The 20,672-nt window shown below is 46.4% G+C and overlaps 1 protein-coding gene across 1 annotated transcript; it reads right to left on the minus strand.

Annotated features, from left to right (window-relative positions):
• Positions 1 to 3,395: 3,395 nt before the first annotated feature.
• nfil3-6 (nuclear factor, interleukin 3 regulated, member 6) lies at positions 3,396 to 6,802 on the minus strand. The gene is made up of 2 exons (XM_076150156.1): positions 6,346 to 6,802; positions 3,396 to 5,491 (listed from the first exon to the last, which is right to left on the minus strand). The coding sequence occupies exon 2, from the start codon at positions 5,363 to 5,365 to the stop codon at positions 4,118 to 4,120; it is 1,248 nt and encodes a 415-aa protein (XP_076006271.1). The 5' UTR covers positions 5,366 to 5,491; positions 6,346 to 6,802; the 3' UTR covers positions 3,396 to 4,117.
• Between the last annotated feature and the right edge of the window lie 13,870 nt (positions 6,803 to 20,672).

Consider the following 20,672-nt stretch of genomic DNA (forward strand, 5'->3'; position numbering starts at 1 on the left):
AGCTTCACAGTTTGGATAGCACATAACACTCCAGCAGGAGGAAGGTCAAGTAACAGGGCGGGGGTAAGAGTGAGGGTAAGGGTGAGGGTAAGGGTGAGGGTGAGGGTGAGGGTAAGAGTAAGAGTAAGAGTAAGAGTAAGAGTAAGGGTAAGGGTAAGGGTAAGGTTAAGGTTAAGGGGGAGGGTAGGAAATACTGTATTTGAGGAGACACATCAGGAGAGATTTAGAATTTACCTCCACACACTGTCTATTATAACCCATTATTCTGTGTGTGTTTGTGTGTGTGTGTGTGTGTGTGTGTGTGTACATGAACCTGTGTTGATAGAACATTTTCCCTCCAGTTCTTCACTTTGTGGCTCACTGAAATTACATAAAACGTGTAATTGTGTGCTCTCAATCACCACACACACACACACACACACACACACACACACACACACACACACACACACACACACACACACACACACACACACACACACACACACAGCTGCCGCACAGACATTCAAAGGAGATGCTTCCAACCCCTAAAGCCGATTTTCATTTTTCACGCTGAAGTAATCCTAAGGTCACGACCTGGGTGACATCATAGCCCTGTCCAGTGTACAGCAACATCACACACACACACACACACACACACACACATATGACTTTCAGTATACAGAGATGGGGCACAGATCCAGGTCCATGCAGCAGCAGCAGGCAGGCAGGGTCACGTCTTCCTTGTCCTTGCTCAGTCAGCATGTTGCCTTATTGACATGCTGGTTTCCTGTTACAGGCGGTGACATGCAGCAGCAGCAGCATCGTGACATTCAGTGTGTGAAGACCTTGGGACATCCGTATGTGGAGTTCCATTTCAAAACTGTTAAACTTTATCCACACTAGGAAAAAACAAGACAGTTTGTATTTGTTTGTGAAACGTGAGAGCAGTTTACCCAGCAGCCATGATCTGAGAGGAGACACACACAGTTTCTTTGATTGCCTATGCAGACAGCAGCACATGTATGGTTTAGAGCAGAAGCAGCTCCGTGTGTCAGGAAGCCTTGTGGCTCCATCGTCCTCCACATCCAGCCGTGGTTAAGGTCCATCCAGATAGGAAATGTGCTGTTAATTATCCACAAAGTGATTTAAAGTGCAGAGAGAGTGTCAGGTTCATCATGTCCTCTTATCTTCAAGGCAGCGCTTGTGTGTGTGTGTGTGTGTGTGTGTGTGTGTGTGTGTCAGTGGGAGTGGGTCTGCAGGAGAAATATCTCTCTGTGCTCTGGGATTCTCAGCTCTTGGTTATATTTCATATTCTTTTGGGAATAATATAGACTTGCATAGCATTGATAGTAATGAATCAGGGTGAATAGGTTATGTAACATCCTTGAACACATGTGAGGGACTTCCTTTGAGCCTCTGACACTTGGCTGATTGTCCGTGCTCTTATTGTTGAACACACACAGGGAGCAGCGTGTCTTAATTAGGTTCCTAACAAAGTACCGCACACTTTTCTGCTTGATTCTTTGGCTGTTGTCAAAGCTTTTTGGCCATGAATGAGTTTGGTGATTAGTGATGTTGCCTTGAGGCCGCCGGGCCGTTCCACTCTTCTCTGCCTCTCAGGATTCAACAGTGAATCCCACATCTGAGCCTATGGTGTCCACATTCCTTCACCTCTTCCATGTGTGCCACCACTCTTTGTTTCCTTCCCCGGCTGCATGAGACGAGAGAGCAGAGAGGATTGGCCCTGAACTTGGATCACCCCTCCCCCATCATAACACACTCTCTCTCTCTCTCTCTCTCTCTCTCTCTCTCTCTCTCTCTCTCTCTCTCTCTCTCTGTCTCTGTCTCTGTCTCTGTCTCTGTCTCCGTCTCCGCATCGCTCCCTCTCTTTTTTTTTTGCACCCCATCCTCATCCCCACCCTGACGTTTCCCCCCTCAGCTATGTCTGCAAGCGTTCCCATGGCAACTGTCGCACTGCCTGCCTAGCAACAGGCTTGATCCTTTCACTGAAAAATGGGGAGCAGAGCGGGGGAAGAGGGGGTTTGTGGGGGTTGCGTTTTTCTCGGTGCATTGATGAGGATGAGGATGATGAAGGTGGCGCAACACCGGCATGTTGCAGAGGCTCCATTCCATCAAACTCTCTGCTTTGCTTCTACCTCACTACCTTTTCAATTCACTGCAGAAGAGCAGAGCAGGTGTGTTCATGTAAACTCTCACACACACACATGTTGTGATTTAGATTAGAATGTCTAAAGATGTCACTTTTGTTTGGTCCACATTCATGTTGTGGTTACATAACGTGTGTTTGGCTCAGATTTCCCCAACGGAAATGGAACGCTTGAATAGAGAGACCCTTTGTCTTCCAGTGCAGGCGAGGACGTCATCTAAGTCCTAATATAATAAATGAAACATGTAAAGCTAAATCAAAGGTTTGTGGACTTTAACGTTGAACTAAATGTCACTGAACAGGATGGATTTAATGAAGCTGTTCTTGTTTTACCTCATTGAATGTTTCATTAATAAACATCTGACACATTCCTTGCACACCGACACACACGCACACGCACGCAAGCACGCATGCACGCATGCACGCACACAAACAAACAAACATACACATTCTCTGTGTCTGAACTTTACAGGCACCTATCTATATATATTCTTATTTGATTTCATGCCGAAATGATAATAATTGCTGTTATCTTTAAGATGATCTATAGTTTGGTTTTGTAAACCGGGTTTACGCAAAACTGCCGAAAATATTGTCTTTGCTGCCCCCTGCTGGTGGCGCTTTAGAATGCTTTAAAACAAAGCCACGTGCAGTGCAAATGTGTGAGGCATTGTTCCAAACTTCTATTACATCTGTGTTGACGTAACATTTATGAAATCCATTCAGGGTTTCTCTTTGTGTGTTTGGAATCATATAATAATGACAGTGGAGACATGATAGAGGATGAACAGCAACAGGAAGCCATGTATGATTGAGGTGACGGACGGTCATCACAGCTCAGGCACAGTCATGTTCAGTCATTGTTTGCTGACCTACTTCCCCCCACAGCTGCTCACATATTTTGGAAGCATCTCATAGAACTCAGACTGATGAGTAATCCTCTGTCTTTGTCCCATCTAAGTCTGTCTGTGTGTCTGTCTGTGTCACGGTCCTACAGGGGACTGTTGGGACAGCCACGTCTCATCTGTCAAACCCTCTCCTCAAACTCTTTCATTTCCAATATCTCCAACAAAGTATGAGTCTGTTGGGGCATCATGCCAGAAGTGAATGAATAATAGATTGTGTGTCATTTCCTGTGTTGTCATCTCTGCTGACTGCTGCGATATGAAAGCTGCATTATTTCCAGTAATTATATTTATTCATGCAAAACGCACAATAGACAAGGATCAGCTCACCACCATGGGTTTGTTTGAGGATATCAAAGATTTATTCACAGGTAAGAAAATGTACAGAGAAACAGGAGACAACCAGTCCCTCTCATCACCTCGGTACAGATAACAGGGCGATGATAAAGGGGATAAACAGGTGGATGTGAAGCACCTAATGAGTTAATGTTACATCAGCTACTACACAGAGGCTTCTGTTATAAAAAGGAAAGACTCAGTTGACATGAAGCAAATGATAGATTTCAGAATAAAGGCTCGTACTAATTTGGGGGCCGATATCTAATTTCATTTGGACATTTTCAGTAAGCAGATGTGTGTGTTTGCTGTCTGTCTCTGCCCGTGTGTGTGTGTGTGTACATGTTGCCGCAATGTCTCAGTTGTCAAACCTTCTCTAAACCTTTGCCAGGCTATGAAGTTCGGTTTGCAGTGTAATGATGTCATTAGAATGCGTACGTAGTCAGAATGTGTGGAACAGCATGATCACAGATAAGACTTCCTGTTTCCACCCTTTGATGAGGAGATCAAGCAGCACACGGTGAGATGAGTGTTTAGAGAGGTTTAACACAATATAATACAATATCTGAACAATAACAACACACAATACAAATATTCTCAAACTTTCTCTGTCCCTTCTATGACATCATGAGTCCACTGTCAATCATTCTCCAAACGTCTCATATCTAATGTCCTTAAGCGTCTACAGAGTGACAGACAGACAAACAGACAGACTCAGTGTTGGTCCCTAGTTGACTTTAGCCATGAGCTGCTGGGTGAAGAGCTTCTTCAGCTGAGCCACCTCCTCGCTCAGAGAGTTGAGCTGAGTCTTCAGGAAGCTGTTCTCATGCTGATACTGAGCGTCTGTCTGTCCCTGCCGTGGCTGCAGGCTGTAACCGGCGTTGGAGACGTTGTTGTTGTTGTTGTTGTTGTATTGCGGAGACTGCCTCCCTCTTCTGCCGTCCTCTCCCTCTACCTGTTGCAGCCAAGATCCAGAGGGCCCCACTCCCATTTCGCCGCCTCCGCTCGCTCCCTGTCCTCTGTGGACGTCCCTGGGAGCGTCCCGTCCCGCTGTGTGCAGTGTGGGGCTGCGTCTGGCGATGCTGTTACCCCCTGTGACCTCCGCCCCCTCCCCACTACCAGGGGTCTTGAATCGCAGCTTGTGAGGGAGGTTTCTCACTGCCTCTCCATGGTCTGACCTCCATGGGTTAGGTCCCACTGTGTGGTGCCCGTGGACCTCAGCAGGGGAGGGGTGATCATAGCTCAGCTCCTCTGCCCTGTGTGGGGAGGACTTCCCATGATCACTCAGCCGGTCTTCAAAGAAGACTGGGCTGCCCACGCTGGAGCCACCTGGTGTGGAGAAACCTGAGTCCTCTGACGTGCTACACACTTCCCTGGCTCCTCTGGCACCTAACTGGCTGGTTTGGATGATGGGGTTTGAGGCCTGAGCGCTGTGGAGACCCCCGTCCCCCCTGTGGAAGTAACTGTGAGGGGTCAAGGACTGAGCTGAGGGGTGAGGAACTGTGGTGAGGGGCAGGATCGGGGCATTGGACGGGTCTTTAACCAGGCCGAAACGAAACTTGAGAGCCAGCAGCTCGGCCCTGAGTCGTGCGTTTTCCTCCAGCAGAGCCAGGACTCTTCTCTCCAGCACCATGTCGTTCACACGCCGCTTCTCCCGTGAGCGCTTAGCCGCCTCGTTGTTCTTCTTCCTCTTGTCCCAGTAGCCCTCGTCCTTCTTTTCGTGCGGGATGAACTCGCGTTTACGTCGGATGGCAGAAGAAGGGCATTCCTTACGTTTGATAGCGGAGGGGCGACCCAGCAGGGAGCGAGCCAACAGGCTGCTGGAGCTCAGAATGGACACGGCTTCACCTGTGAAGGAGAGAGGGGCTGAGCCTGAGCCGTCTTCTTCTTCTTCTTCTCCTTCTTGATCCAAAGCCGAAGCCTGGAGCTCAGTCACATCCTGCTCCTCTTCAAACATGGCGCCCGACACACTCATCCAGGAGTTCAACGTGTCCACGAACCCCTCACACACTTCACTCTGTGTCACTGCGATGACAGGGGAGTACCGCTGTGTGGCGCTGCACGCTCAACGGAGTCACAGTGTTTGCAGCAACGACGACACCTAGCGATTAAAAATGACATAACACAAGGAGAAAGGGGATTTAGAGATTATGCAAGAGCGCTTACAACACAACATTATGTAACCCCATTACATCTCTTCAATAAAACAGGAGCGACCTGTGCCATAACCTCTACCAGCCGCGTTACGCATCCAATATAGAGCAATGCGTGTCATAAACACAAGGATACCTCCGCCATGGAAGACCTATGGCTTAACACACATCAGCCTGTCACTCAAGCTTCCATAAGAACTTTATTCAGTGCAGCAGTTCCGTCATAAGCTTTGATATTTATAATTATCATTCCGCGCTAAATAACATTTGTGTTGTAAATGAATAAGTTCATCAGTCTGCTGGGTCGCGTCAGGATTGTCTCATAGGTTTGAATCCCCCTCAGCAGATTTGACCCACATGTGTGACAGCCAGGAATCTGATCTCTTGTGTGTCCGTGTTGCGTTCAGGAACTATCCCCAGAGACCCTCAGCTGTTAGCTAACCCTAAGCCTCACTTGGAACTCTTTCAATTCAGAGATTGCTTACATTTTAAAAGTTGTAACTTAAGAGTTAATGGTGTTACATTTAGGGACCGTGTCAAGTCTAACTTCAACCGCAGCGGATCTGTTTCGTTATAGATACTGTAAGCTAAGCAACGAGGGAAAACCAAAACATTTCTTTAACATAATACAAATGAATCTTCAGTAAAACCTGATAAAGGAGGGTTAGCGATTTGTAAACTGAATCATTTACTCAGACTTTAAGTCGTTATTCCTCACCTTATCATTTCGTATTATTGTTTTAGTCAAGGGAGTAAACTCTATTCTACAGAAGGAGATATTATTTAAAAGAAGACGCCTCACCTTTGTTGTTATTCAGTCTGTATTATTTCCGGCTGTGCGTAATTTCTCCCTCGGCTCTCTGGTGAAGAGGTTGCAGCGCTTCAGTCTCTCCTCCTCTCCCTCACTTGGTCTCTATGCCGCAGATCCTCTCCGCGTTGTTACTTAATATTACCGCGCGCGTGTGAGAGAGAGCGAGAGAGCGTGCGTGTGTTTGTCTGTGCGCGCGTGTGTGTGTGTGTGACGCGCCTCCACTCTGCTCCACTTGGATGCCGCAGCTTTGCTCTTATGTTTAGCGCGAAGTTCAGCCCAGGACGGACTCTATCCTCACGTCAATCACAGGGGCCCTGTTTTGTGTGTGTGTGTGTGTGTGTGTGTGTGTGTGTGTGTGTGTGTGTGGGTGTGTGTGTGTGTGCGTGTGTGTGTGTGTGTGTGTGTGTGTGTGTGTGTGTGTGTGTGTGTGTGTGTGTGTGTGTGTATCGAGACCGCCTCCTCCATCCAGGGGATAGCTCCTAGCGGCTTCCACCGAACGATAACCGCTCTAGCATCATCATCATCATCATCATCATCATCACCACCACCACCACCGCCGCCACCGTCATCGTCACTATGTGCCTCCTTCGCCCCGCCCCTTTCATCACGGTTTAATCGCTTCATAATAACCCGGTAACGTTGCGTTTGTGTGAGACATTAAGAAGGAGCCAAAGAACTGCAGGGTAATGTAACTGTAACTGTACCGCACAGTGAACGCATCATTACATTCTTCACAGGCCGAGCCCTTATCTGCTGTGTAATCAGGCTTTTATGCACTTAAAGCATGTTCTGTGTATTTAAATGGGTGTGGACATGTGTTTTAGTCTCCTCCAGAGTTTCTACATATAGAGGATAACAAAGTAATCCAACATTCAGCCGTCAGGTCTGCTGTGATGAAACAGCACAATGTGTTTTCCTCTTTAAAAGTAGCATTATGATTTATTTAAGTGTTTTCCAGTCCCCCTTCTTTTGACAGCTGCCACCTGACTTCACACGTGATGAAGAGCCTCCTGTCTGTGTTTGCCTCGTCCACAGAGATGCGAGATGTTTCTGGTTCTGAGAAAAACAGGCTCTGTTGACGAGTCTCCTGCCCTGGTTTCCCTCTGCAGGTCAAAGCTACAAGGTGAACGGGTGCAGAAGTGGATCTGTGAGAATGTGAAGAATTCCCTTTCCACCCTCCTGAACCCTGTATGCATGGTGTTTACTTCCCGAGGCAGTAAGTCGATCCTCACTGAGCATGATCCCCCTACTTAACAACAAACACATCACTAAATCTAACATAAAACAATAAATCACTTGTTTCTTTAGTGATGTGAAGCTGCTGCCCCTTAGTTTGTATGCAGTGTAAAGACTTGTGCTGTATATTCACTTATTCACACTCATCGTCTTGCCTTTAATCGCAGAAGTCTCGAGTTGTGTAGTCTTAACTACCAAACAACAACAAATAGAGACATCATATCCCGAATGAAGACATTTCGCAATCAGATGAATTTTGTGCCATTAAACTTTCCCAGGCACCCAAAACAAGCACATGTGCCACATGTTTCATATTTCAGACACTAACTCATAGTATGAAGTGACTCACGTCCTGTTTTGTAACAGCTTTGTTGGTGTCCATGTTCTTAGTATCAACTTTGTAGATCATCACTTATTGAGTCAACTGCAGGGGGGAATGATCCTCTCTAAGAACTGTGAGCAGTATGACAACACCTAGCAAAGTAAAATGTGTGTGTGTAAGTGTGTGTAACCCTAACCTCACAATTTGAAGAGGGAAGGACAGACTGATTTTGTTTTTGTTTTGTTTTCACAGGTGGAACTTGAATCAAGGAAGATCTGAGAGAGGGGGAGAGGGGGAGAGGGGGAGAGGGAGAGGGAGAGAGAGAGAGACAGAGAGAGAGAGAGAGAGAGAGAGAGAGAGAGAGAGAGAGAGAGAGAGAGAGATATGAAAATGCTCTTTCATGTGTGGAAACTTCCACTGACACACTGCCAAAGTTCAGTGCCTACCCTGTGTGTGTGTGTGTGTGTGTGTGTGTGTGTGTGTGTGTGGAGTCACCAGCCCCCTCAGACCCCAGCCCCTCTTCATATCAGGAGCCAAAGGTGTGTGTTCTCAGGTTGCCCTTCAGTGTAACCTGCAGCAGGTTTGCTCAGAGGGTTTACATATCTGATATGATGCCCTGTATACAGTCCAGAGTCTTCTATACTCACTAAGTGAACGTCAGCCGAGGCCTTCAGCTCCATGCTTTGTGTCGCAGTCACACAACGCCACGTGTCACCGCTCACCAGACACTCACATGCACTCAGGTACTATATGCACATAGATGAGTTCAATGTGAATCTATGCAGGATGTATATGTATGAGATAGGGGGCACTGCTTTAGCTCTTATCTCTTGATTCCCTGAGATGATTTCTAACAGTGTGTGTCTGTAAACCAGCTGCTCCATCGGCTGTCAGGCTCTCACATGATCCTGCAGGTGGAGAGCTGGGAGGTAGTGGCCTCAGGTTGGCGTGGTTACAGTGGTCTGCGGTTGTGAGGCCTGTTGAATGAACTTCCAAAATCTCTGAAACGACACTGGAGACGGCTTATGGTGGAGAAATGAACCGCCATCACTCATGGCAACAGCTCCACAGGACATTCCTGCACTCAGCCAATTACATGATGTCCTACCTCTGGAGCCACCTGTAGCTTGTAGATGAACGACAGAAGGTTAGGGTGACCTCTTATTGTAAAATAACTCCTGTGTAGTGATCAAAGCGTTTAATCAGCATTTTGAATCATCTCTATAATCTTCCTCTGATTATAAATCACTGGACTACATGTAGTACCTCTGTTACACCTGTAGGGGGATGAATGGTTATATGACAGTAAGACATCATTGCAGGACTCATGATGTTTCACAGACGCACACACACATCATCTTCTTCATTAATCTTTATCATTGAGTAAACACGGTGGGCAGCAGTTTGTTCTAAATATCTCAAACACAGAAAAGCTTCATAGCGATCCTGTTTACTCCAGCTGACCTGTCACTACACAAACGCACACACAGCCCGGGAGTCAAACAGATGAGCCGGGAGGTGTCAGGGTGAAAGTTGACGGGGGAGAGAGAGACAGGTTATGTAAAGAGCCCTGCAGGTGGAGGGGAGGATGAGCTTAAAATACACTCTGATCCGGACCATGGGAGGGGGTGAGGGGTGGGGGGCCGGAGAGGTGGATGGTGACGGGTGGAGGCTGCTGCTTTGCTGACACAGTTAGCCGTTCTAGGAAAGAGGTCAACCACTATTCACCTTCACCCTGAGCATTACCTCTCTATTTGATTTCAGCATGATGGCCTGCCTGGCATGTTTAGGTCTCTACACACATCTTGCCCTTTCCTCTTTCTATCTTTCTATCTTGCTGTTCTGTTTCCCCCCACATCCAGTTTCAGGACATCTATGTCAGAACTAGGTCACTGATGATTCCTTGTAAGATGGCCTGACCTCTTTGGCCCTGACCTAATGGAAGCACTGAATGTGTGTGTGTGAAGCCTTTTTAAAAGCTCTGCTGAATGAAGCGGCACAGGATGTTTACTTCTTTGCACCGTTGAAGCGATAGAACAGGGATCTGGGGGGGTGGAGGGGTGTGTGTGTGTGTGTGTATGTGTGTGTGTGTGTGTGTGTGTGTGTGTGTGTGTGTGTGTGTGTGTGTCTGCCTGCTCAGAGGCCAGAGGAACATGTGGTTTTGAAATGCCGTCCTCTTGTCTGCTGTAAAAAACACTTCACAGCATCTTCAGAGTGTAACTGAAGTGCCACAGCGGCCTGGTTCCTGAATGCATCACAGTCATGTTACCTAAGGCACTCAGAGGCAGCATGAGCGGCCTTACATATCTGACCTATTAACATCTTTACCACATCCAATCAGGCTCCCGCTCACTATAATCGCCACATTCTTGGCTCTGCTCCATCTATTTCTATGGTTACAACACAGCTCTTACATTATACACTGCACTCGACACCTGTTGAGCCGCTCTCACTCTCTGAGCCTCTATGCTGACCTTAATCTCAGACATGTAATGATTTATGTTTGCATGGTGACTCAGTAAAATGCAGTTTAAATGAATCACCCCCTCCTGTAAGACGTACATGCAGAGTTTACGTAACAACTTGTCAGTATCGCAGACACGCAGCCGAGCCCCGGGCCCATGGCTCACACACCTCTGATGTATTGCAGCAGCTATATATAAAGGATATGAGTCAGTTTGTTTCATCTGGAGAGCTTTTTCACTGTGCGTTTGTGTGTTTATTGAACAGTTGTTGCCTATATACTGTCTGTGTTCCCCTGCCTGAGATTCCTTCATCCAGCACGATCTCAATCGGCTCCCAAACTGAAAAGAATATCCTGGAAAAGCACAAAAACAAAAAAAAAACCCTCGCCATCATATGAGCGTGAACCGTGACACACATCAGAGGGAAACATTTGGAACGGTATGTCAGCAGCCTCAGACAAGCGTTTTCCTCTGAATGCTTCTATTCTTAGACTCTGAAATACGTCACGCCGTTTCCACAGCAACCACTTGTGATCATTTTTGTGGAGGGGACTGGGAGGAGGGACTGGGAGTTTGTTATGATGAATTGCTCCTAAAACAAATGAGAGATATACGGCAGGGGGAAGCGTCTCAGGAGAGAGCGCGGAAGGATTAATCACACTGACATCAAAGATAATCACATGCAAGTGGAGAGAGAAGCACAAAATCAGAGACGTTGGCTGTTTCCCTCCTTCTATATAAGGTTTATCTATATATGTACAGGAGCCAGTGGATGATTACACCCATCCCTTATGTGAGGTCAGTCACATGTCGCTGAGCCGCTGAGCTGTGCGTCACTCCCTGCAGTGGGCTAGCAGAGGAGGAAGCCAGACTCTGTGTGACATAATGCTGATAAATGTGGGTTATTTTTTCTTTTACTGCTGACCCAGAATTCACTGAAGCCTTATCAGAGTTTAGCCAGTTGTTGTTAAGACACACTTCCCTGCATGTTCATCCTGTCAGTATCTAAGATGCAAAGAGAGAACGGCAGCAGTAATGTTTCTTTAAAAGATGAAGAAGGAAAGAACCCAAGCATCTTAATAACAGTTTATTCTGGACTGAAGTGGGCTGCTCTTTTCTCACGGCAGGCATTTTGTTCACATTACTGACATTGCTCAGTTAGTGCGTGGCATTCTCACTAGTAACCCTTTCAAGTGCAAAACATGCTTAAACTATGTCCCAATTTCCTCTATTGTGTGTTTCAACTGAACAAAGTTACACAACTGTTCACCAATGTGGTGAATCATGTTTACAGTTAAGATGAGTGATGTTGTGCAATTGAAGTGTGTGAGGTAACAATTACGCAAGGGTGATTTCAAACGTCCGTGTAGAGCTGAGCGGAAAAGAGGGGCAAGGACTTTTTCCTTTTGTTCTTCACTCTTTTGGTTATAGAACATTGTTGTTATTCAAGCGTGGAGTGGGGGAGAGCTTCATGTCAGAGATGTGAAGCTCTGTGAGAGGAGGAGGAGGGCTGCTGCTGTGTCAGAGGGACACAACAGCTTTCTATGTGCTGGAACAGGGATGGGACACTTGAATCATTTAATTTGAGGACAGAGCGTGTACACAGCAAGAGTGTGTGAGTAAATGTGGTTATGTAAAAGGAGCGGCGTGGTTACATAATGCCTCCATAATCAGAAGGTAACACAGCCAGCCTAGTTTTCCCTCTGGTTGGTTCCAGCAGGACAGTGGCACAGGCCTGAGTGCTCAACTTCAACCTAGTCCAGATTCATGTTGCTCAAGTCCAAATCTGAACAGCAGCAGAGTTAAGTTGATCATTTAACCTGTGGAGGTATGAATTTGCATCTTCAGCATCTTCACCCCACAAGTTGGAACAATCTGAGGTTTCTAGGTTCTTCTTATGTTCTTGATATCTTTATATTCAAATACGGCTAGAATGCTGAAACTGCATGTTTTTGTTTTGGTGTGATATTTACTTTTTCTTAGAATACTTAATTTGATATAAATAACCCCATCCAGATGTTGTGTGATTGTGTGATTGTGTAATTGGCCATAGAACCGCCCCCCACCCCCCCCCCCCCTTACTTATTCATGAAATTATTACAAAAGTAAATTCATTTCACTCCTAAAATGAGAGCAACTTTCTGTTAAAAAGCTCGATCTCAGCGTGCAGAACAGGAAGTGGATCCATCAGCAGGGTGTATGTTCTGCTCTCGCCAGCCAGCTTCAGGTTTCCTACAATCACTTTGGAATAAATGTTATTATGTCATTTCAAAACCACACGATGAGTGAGGATGAGAAACCACCGAGCAGACTGAGACACTGGAAGGATCCGGTTAGAAATCCTCATCAGATGCTCTGATAGAGATTTATGGAGGCGTCTCTTTACTCTAAACCTGTACAGCGTCTCTTACAGCTCCATTGATTTTCATGAAACACACAGACAGAACGAATCAAAGGCACGGAGGAACACAGGGAGTTTTCTTAAATTATTCCTCATTTTATTTTCCAACTTGAGCCTCCTGTTTGTCTCACATGCTCTGTTTGTTTTAGGCTGTGTTATTGTAGCTATGTAGGCCATCTACTGTATATATATGTGCTGTTCTGCTCACTGTTATGGGCTCACATCCCACCTCATCTGCCGTGGTGTGACGCTCACTCTAATGGAAGTGCAGACTGCATCCTAATCCCAGTGCTGCCCCACATTCTGGATTGAAAGGATTTTCTTGAGAGTGGAATAAGAACGCTGTGATTCCTTTAAATCCTTAAAATAGAACAGAGGATTCAGAAGACGGCGCTCCAGCGGCAGAGAGCTCCGAAGAGGCTCTGAACAGCCGGCTCCTAGACCTGAACCCAACACAAACTGAGCCTCTGATGTTTCAGAGACGATCAGCAAGCCAGCGTCCCACAATGGATGACAGAGTGAAAGCTGTAGGTGTATTCAGATATGATAGAGTAAGCATGTTGTACGTAATCTGAGTGAACTTCAATAGAGCCACTTCTGTTCTCGTCCTGTATTAGGAGTAATATCTCTATTTTAGTGTCCTAACAGTGCTTCCACAGGGTTTCCCTCCCACAAGTGCACATGTTTTCACTTAAAATGCCGATGGAATAGCTGGAAATTAGTCAATTGTTTTGTGCTGAGCTCAAAATTTTCAGTTTGGTCTCAAGAGAAACGGCATCATCGACTTTCCAGAAGGTTTAACACAGCAAGTTATAAATAAAGAAGGGAACAAAGAGAGAGGTTTGAGTGACCTTGTGTGATCCCTGTGTTATTGTTGACTGGGATTAGTCAATCAAGTTGTCAATGTGCCAAAAAGAAAGAGAGAGAAGGGAGAAGAGGAGGAGGAGGAAGCACAATGGCTGAAGTCAGCAGGGCCATATGATGTATGCTTATCCACCCTGACATCATCCACTCACCACACAGTGTTTATACATTCATTTGTGTTCTTCTGTAATCCAGGAATAAGCAGAGTCAGAAGTGAAATGGGTGGAATTAGTAAATGTCACAAGCTATACACACACTTAATTTAAACATCAATCATAACAGCTTTTACCCAAACACAACAGGCCTCTCTTCTGTAGCGCAGCTGTTAAATGTGTCTGAAATATGAGCTTTCACCTAAATCTGACCCTTTAACCCATTAACACACTTGAATTCTCCCGTGTAGTGAGGTGGGGATCACTTTCAGGCTGCAGGAGTGTATTAGCCCACGTGGAGGGATTTCATTTGGAGCCTGTTGAGAGTCCCTTGATATAATGGATCCTGATGATGGGAAGTTATGTGGGTGGGAAAGAATGAGTCATCCATCATCCGTCCACTGCGTTGGGCCGCTCGCTGGTGCAGTAGCCGAGGCTGAACCCCGTCTCAGCGCGCCGAGGGAGAGGTGATGTCAGAGCTGTCACTGCTCCGCTCTCTCATCAGCACACACTCACACAGCTCAGCGTAGAGCCGCCGCGCTCTCATGAAAGGATAGAATACAAGAATAGGAATGAGAAGAGTGTACTGTCTGCATTTAGCTGTCTGTCTTGTTTGAAACCCCGCCGAGCCCTTCTCCTTCCTCTCCTTCCTCTCTCAGCCATCAGCAGCTCCTTATACCTCGGCTGTTTACTGGCTGGAGGCGTTCTTGTTAACGTTGCCAAGTGTGAGACCACATGGAGCAATGAACATTTACTTTGGGTTTCCAAGAAATGTTGAAACAAAATACTCCGGCCTGAACAAATTAATCTTTCCCCCTCAATTTCCCCCCCACCCCTTTTTGAATGGGCCACTATTCCCAGTAAAAGTTTCTTCAGACTCCCTTGGTGTGTTTCTCTGAAAGATCCACTCAAATGCGATACAAACAAGATTCCACATTCATCTCAAATGCATTTTTCTTTATCTCTGGAATGGGATTTGTTTTGACATAAGAGGCCTTATGAACGTCTGACCACAGGCTCACACAGAAAATAACACAGTTGTGCTCTTTGGCAACTTTAGTGAGCATGTTGAAATACATGTTCTACTACTACTACTTCTCTAGAACTGTTGAGTCATCATGAGAGGAATAATACAGGTTCTGTTCTGTTTTCCTGAGAAATTTGGCAAACATGGCAACGGTTAAGACATTTATTGTGAAGAAGCGAGTGATTGTTGGTGTTGTTGTTGTTGTTGTTGTTGTTGTTGTTGTTGTTGTTAGTGTCTAGCCAAAGGATTCTCCTGTTCTGTCATAGAGAGTAATATTTAAACATGTTATTGACTTCATCGAAATACGTTTCACAGATGTCCTCACATCTCCGATTGAACAAGCAACAGTCAAATACCCACAATAATGTTTAATATTCCACTGCGCTACTAATCGCTTCAAACCTTCTTTTGGTTAGTAAGGCAACACTGCTTTCTGCTGGTGAGTGGTGGTATTATATCTCCCACTCTACCTGTCCTACTGTATGTTGTTGTCCACAGAGCTGTAATAAAGTAAGAATTGCGACATACCTCCAGTATCAGGCTCATCTGAGAGCGCCCCCTGCTGGCACACTCTAGGTTCATCAGCCTGACATAAACCACAACACATAATCAATACCTAAATTATCAAAACAATACAGGAAACGGTAGTAAGTTAGTAAGTTAGCTGTTTGGGTGGTACAGATATCTAGGACTCTCCAAAACTGGGAAAACCGGGACAGATCCTGCTGAACTGGGGAGCAAATGGGTACAAACCTACTAATTTATTCACTAATGTAAACAAAGCCACTTTACAGATGTGAGTCACATTAATAAACACAGTCCAGATATTAATATTGACGACCCAAAGTGAATGAGTAGTTGCCATGTGCTTAATCAGAGCAGAGGTACAGTGAACGCATCATTTAAACATACTGTATGTATTTACACCTTGAATCAATGTGCAATCTGTATCCGGGCCCAACACATTGACGCTGCAATGCAATTTGCTTGTGCCAGACTGCATACAGATGGTCTACGCTCTAGCTCACACTGGGATCTGATCTCAGTCACAACTCGCCAAGTGTGAATACGATCATTCAGCTGCGACACATTTGTGAGAGGAAATCTGCAAAACAATGGGATTTTTCTTCTTCTGCGTTGCATCATCAGCGGCTGGGATTACCCAGGACCCAGTGCAGCAGCAGAGTGGTACCACATCAGCACCTAACACAGGCATCACTGAGTAGCACCTGGACGCATCATCAGCCTCATTCACGCTGTTTTCTGTACCACTGCATGTTTTTCCTCACTTTTTCCTTTATTATCTTCATATGCCATATTTCTGAATAAGGGCGTTGGGGCCTCTCAGTGCACACACACAGAGGGCAGAGGGCCATCACACTGGACTGGTAGATCATTCTTGCATTAGCCATAATACTATGTAAGTTCTACCTTATGTTCTCAGCTGGTTGTAGGACATTTTGTAATATAAGACCTGACCAGACCGAGCGGATTCACAGACAGAGCACTTGAGTTCTTCACCTGCAGCTGCTATATTCTGCCCGTCTCTGATTTCAATCTCACATGTGCACTCCACTCCAGTGCCTTAAATAAATCCCTGCGACCCTCTCCTGTCTGGGCACATGGAGCGTGTACCTGTGTGTGTGTGCGTGTGTGTGTCAGGCCTTTCTTCAGCTATCTGGTGGATTAGGATTTCCCAGCAGGTTGTGTTGTTGTCATCAAGAAATGCATCTGGTGTCATTTAACAGATTTACAGAACATATTGGACGGTGCTGAAGAGGTATTTCCTACTTCACACACCCTCGCTCACACTGAGAGGAGGAATCTATTTCTTAGTGCTGATCCAAGCCCCAGACGGTCAATAAGATCAGCTTGGAATGAAACTCGCTCCGTTGCAGATTCAGCAGATGCCGTCTGGATCAGCCAGCCAGCCAGCCGACCTGGTGCTGTAAAGATACAGCACTATCAGTTTGGAGCTGGTAACTCAAATAAAGCCTCCAAAGGGACTGTTGTGTAGAGTGTGAGTGTGTGTTGACATCACTTTAAAAGGGTTTAAAAACTCAGAGAAAGCGTATGCTGCATTGGCATCCGCATGCAGGATGTTTGAGGGAAGGAGTCCTAGAATGTTGTAACAGCTGAGCCCTTGGCTGTGCCTGCTCTTTGTGGGATGGTGAGAAGAGCAGCCAGTCAACACCGGGTCGGCCGAGCCAGGGAGGGCAGACAGAGAGTTCTTCCTCTCCTGGCAGAGCCTCTGAGCTGACAGATGGTGCTCAGCTCTGTTTCTGTCTGGGAGGATTACAAACTCTGAGCTCTCTAGATTTGATCAAAGGTCATCTTGTGAAAGTTCACAGAAAGTTTTCCTTCAATGATCATGACGTACGTTAAAGACAATACATGTACAATGTTGTATGATGCATGCTCCTTTGTCTGCAGTGCAACAATCTCCTTCATTTCATGGGATTTAGGAAACAGAAAGTTGTATTATAGTCTATGTTAATGGAACCATAACATCTGGGGTGAGCTCTTTGACTAAACTAGGCAGAGAAACAGGCGATACAAACCAATCACCCTTATCAGTAGAAGCAGTTAGAGCTTTGTGCATAGAAACCACTGTAGTCTGAAATTTAAAAAAACGATTCTGACGCCCCTTGGGTCAAACCTTTATTCCTCAGCTGAATAAAACTACAACTATTCACCCTTGAAAGATATGAAAAGTGCAGATTACAAGATAGAAAGCAGAGTTCCTCTCCACTCTGAACAGCTGCTCGCATCTATTATTTATTTGTACTATTACAGACAGCATTAAGACCCACATCACTTCTTTCCTTTGATGGCTGTGCATAGATCAGGCCCGACTCCCAGCATCGCCATAGAGACGCCTTCTGACCGACCCCCTGCTGGGTGAAGCTCTGGGTCCTGCTGTGAGACACGGAGGGGAGGAGAGGGAGACTAATGGGAAGCATTCCAGTCAACTTCACAGCTCAGGATTTAAGGTGATATGTGGACACTGCATTTTCTAAAAATACATTAAGACCCAAGACAGACAGACACACACACACACACACACACACACACACACACACACACACACACACACACACACACACACACACACACACACACACACACACACACACACACACACACACACACACACACACACATACACGCCTCACCTGTGTCTGCTCAGAATCTGTCTGATTCTTGGACGCCGGTGGCCAAACCTGTTCCAACTTCTTCCTGGACTTCTGCTCGACACCTAAGGACAAGGAGGAGGACACAAAGACACAAAGACACCATCACACGCTTTTGTTGGTAAGGCAGCATGGATAACACAGTGTGATGTTAATAACGTTTGGAATGTATGATAATTTAAGAGGTGATACATGGTGTACATATCTGACTTGAGGGACTTTCTACAAAAACTCCACATTAGAAGTCTCATAAAAGGATTTCCTGTATTAGATGACTTCATGAATACAAGTTGACCTTTAGGTTGTGTGCTCATGCTAAACTTTGATCATTACACAAGCCCACTCACCTGAAACATCCAGAGAACACGTGAATGTCAAGTCCTCCTCCTCATCGCTGTGCCTCCTGGTCTCTCCGTACAGACTGCACCTTTGTCTGCACAGCTCCTCCTCTCTCTCCTTGGCCTCCCGGATGTCCTTCTCCACCGCTGGCTGCAGAGCCAAAGTAGGACGCAGCTTGAAGAAGGGGTTTTGCCAGACGACGGGACATCCCTGGGGCTTCTTGGTCTCTTCCATTTTGCTCCCGGGCTCCAGGGCAGAGGTGAGGATAGAAGGGTTTAGAGAGTCCATACTCCTGTACGGGCGCGTATGCTTGTCTTGCTTAGCGTATGGTGACAGACGGGTTTTGTCCCTTGAGAGCCCAGTCTGGCTCTTCCAACACAGGTTTAGTCCCTTGTCATATTTGGGGCCTTCATATGTGATGTAACAAGGAGTTGTGGAAGTGTTCCTCAGTGAGAGTATCTCCAGGCTGCGTGTGCGCTCCAGAACAGAAGGGTCAACGTCACCTCTGAACCAGGAGCTAGGAGATTTCCTGTGTCTGGTTGGACCCACGGTGTTTCCCTGTTGGAAGGTCTCAAAGAGCGTTCTTGCCTCTCTTAGCTGCCACGTTTCTCCCTTACTGTACGTCCCTGGGATCGTCCCCTGACTGACCAGCACCAGCTCTCTCTCAATGTCCTCACTGATCTCCCTCTGCATCCTCTGGGCCGACTCGCTGCGTTGACCGGGAACAGCTGTGTCAGGCGGTGGCTCCAGGATGAATTTGGTCTTGAATGGGATTTCCAACACATCTGGATGTTCTGAGAGGTCACACACACTCCCGGGTGTGTGCAGGTGGAGCTTTGGCTGGACTGCCTTGATTGGAGATGAACCTGCACGTTCCCATTGGAAGGGTGGAGACAGGTTTGGTTTAGTCTTTACTCCTTCCTCCAGATCCTCTTCATCCTTCACATCCCCTTCTCCTGTTGTGAGATCACATTCTCTCATCCCAAACTCACCCTCTTTGACACGCTCGCCCTTTGCTGTCTCTCTCTCCGTCTCTTGTGCAACCTGCTGCGAGGTAAGACAGTTATCTGATAGATGAACATCCTGTTGTTGCTGCACAAGCTGCAGACGCTGGAGCAGTTGCACTCCCTGTTGGATATCCGTGGCTATTCTCCGCTCTCCATCTTGCTCCTCTCTCTGAACCCTAGATGGAGATAAAGGCTCGGCTATATTGTGTATAGTGTCTATTATTGTGTGTTGTATTTCATCCCTCCTCGTCCAGTCGTCCTTTTCTACGCCGTGAGAAGCTTCAACATGGAGATGCTCTTCATCATCACTGCTCAACTCTGCTGCGGTGTGTGTGGTGTGTGTGTGTGTGGTGTATGTGGTGTGTGTGGTGTGTGTGGTGTGCTGGTTGCTTTTGCAGAGCTCTGTTGGCCCACACGCTTCTCTCGGCTTTGGCAAATCTAAAGCAATATGGCTCACATTCACATCAGGCGGCTTTAGTTTCCAGTCTGGCTCATCAAGTTCACAAATGTCCCCATATTTCCCTTGAGCTCCGGTTGACCTCGTTGTGCCTGGTGTGTCTCCCTCTGTCTCTAACGTCTCTAACGTTTCACTGTCTGTCTCGGTCTCACAGCTTTCCTTTGATATTTGTTTGGAGTGTTTTCCTCTCTCCTCACTCTGGTTTTCCTGTGCGGAATTTGGTTCATTACTCCAAATTGCAGCATCTTCCGACTCCTCCTTTGACCCTTGACCTGTTTTTGGATCCTCCTGTTGTCCCCCTGATTGATCGTAAGGTGTTTGCCTCTGAACGCTGTTGTCCAGGGATGTTTGATCTGTTTCCTTTTGTAATTTCCTTTGGCTCAGATCCAAGGCATCCAAACACTCCAAACACTCCTCAGAAGGATTCATCTGTGCCGTACTTCCTGTCGCCTCACACACTCCGGTCTGTTCTGTCATTGAGTGCTTCTCCCCATAATTCCATTCTAATCCATCTGGATTAGCTTCAGCCTCTGTTACATCAAGTGCCTCATTTATAAGGGTCATGCTGGAATTACTAATAATGGGAGCAGTCGGCTCTGCGGCGCCCTCTGTTGGCAGCGTGGAGGCGTTATAGGATGGAGGCAGAGGAGGAAGGAAGACCTGATCTGCACCCTCATCATCCATCACACTGCGGTACCTTGTGATCCCACCAGTGAGAAGCGTGTGTGTTACCGGGTTGAGGTCCATCTTCATCCACAGACCTTCATCGTCCTCAGGAAGCTGCTTTTAACATCCAGTTTCCATGGTAATGCCTTTGAAGCTTTTGTATTTCTCCTTGGTTTGAACTATAAGAC

The sequence above is a fragment of the Genypterus blacodes genome, unplaced genomic scaffold (genome assembly GCF_046128005.1).
Source record: "Genypterus blacodes isolate CSIRO-AG114 ecotype Tasmania unplaced genomic scaffold, CSIRO-AGI_Gbla_v1 ptg000051l_1, whole genome shotgun sequence".
NCBI lineage: Eukaryota > Metazoa > Chordata > Actinopteri > Ophidiiformes > Ophidiidae > Genypterus > Genypterus blacodes.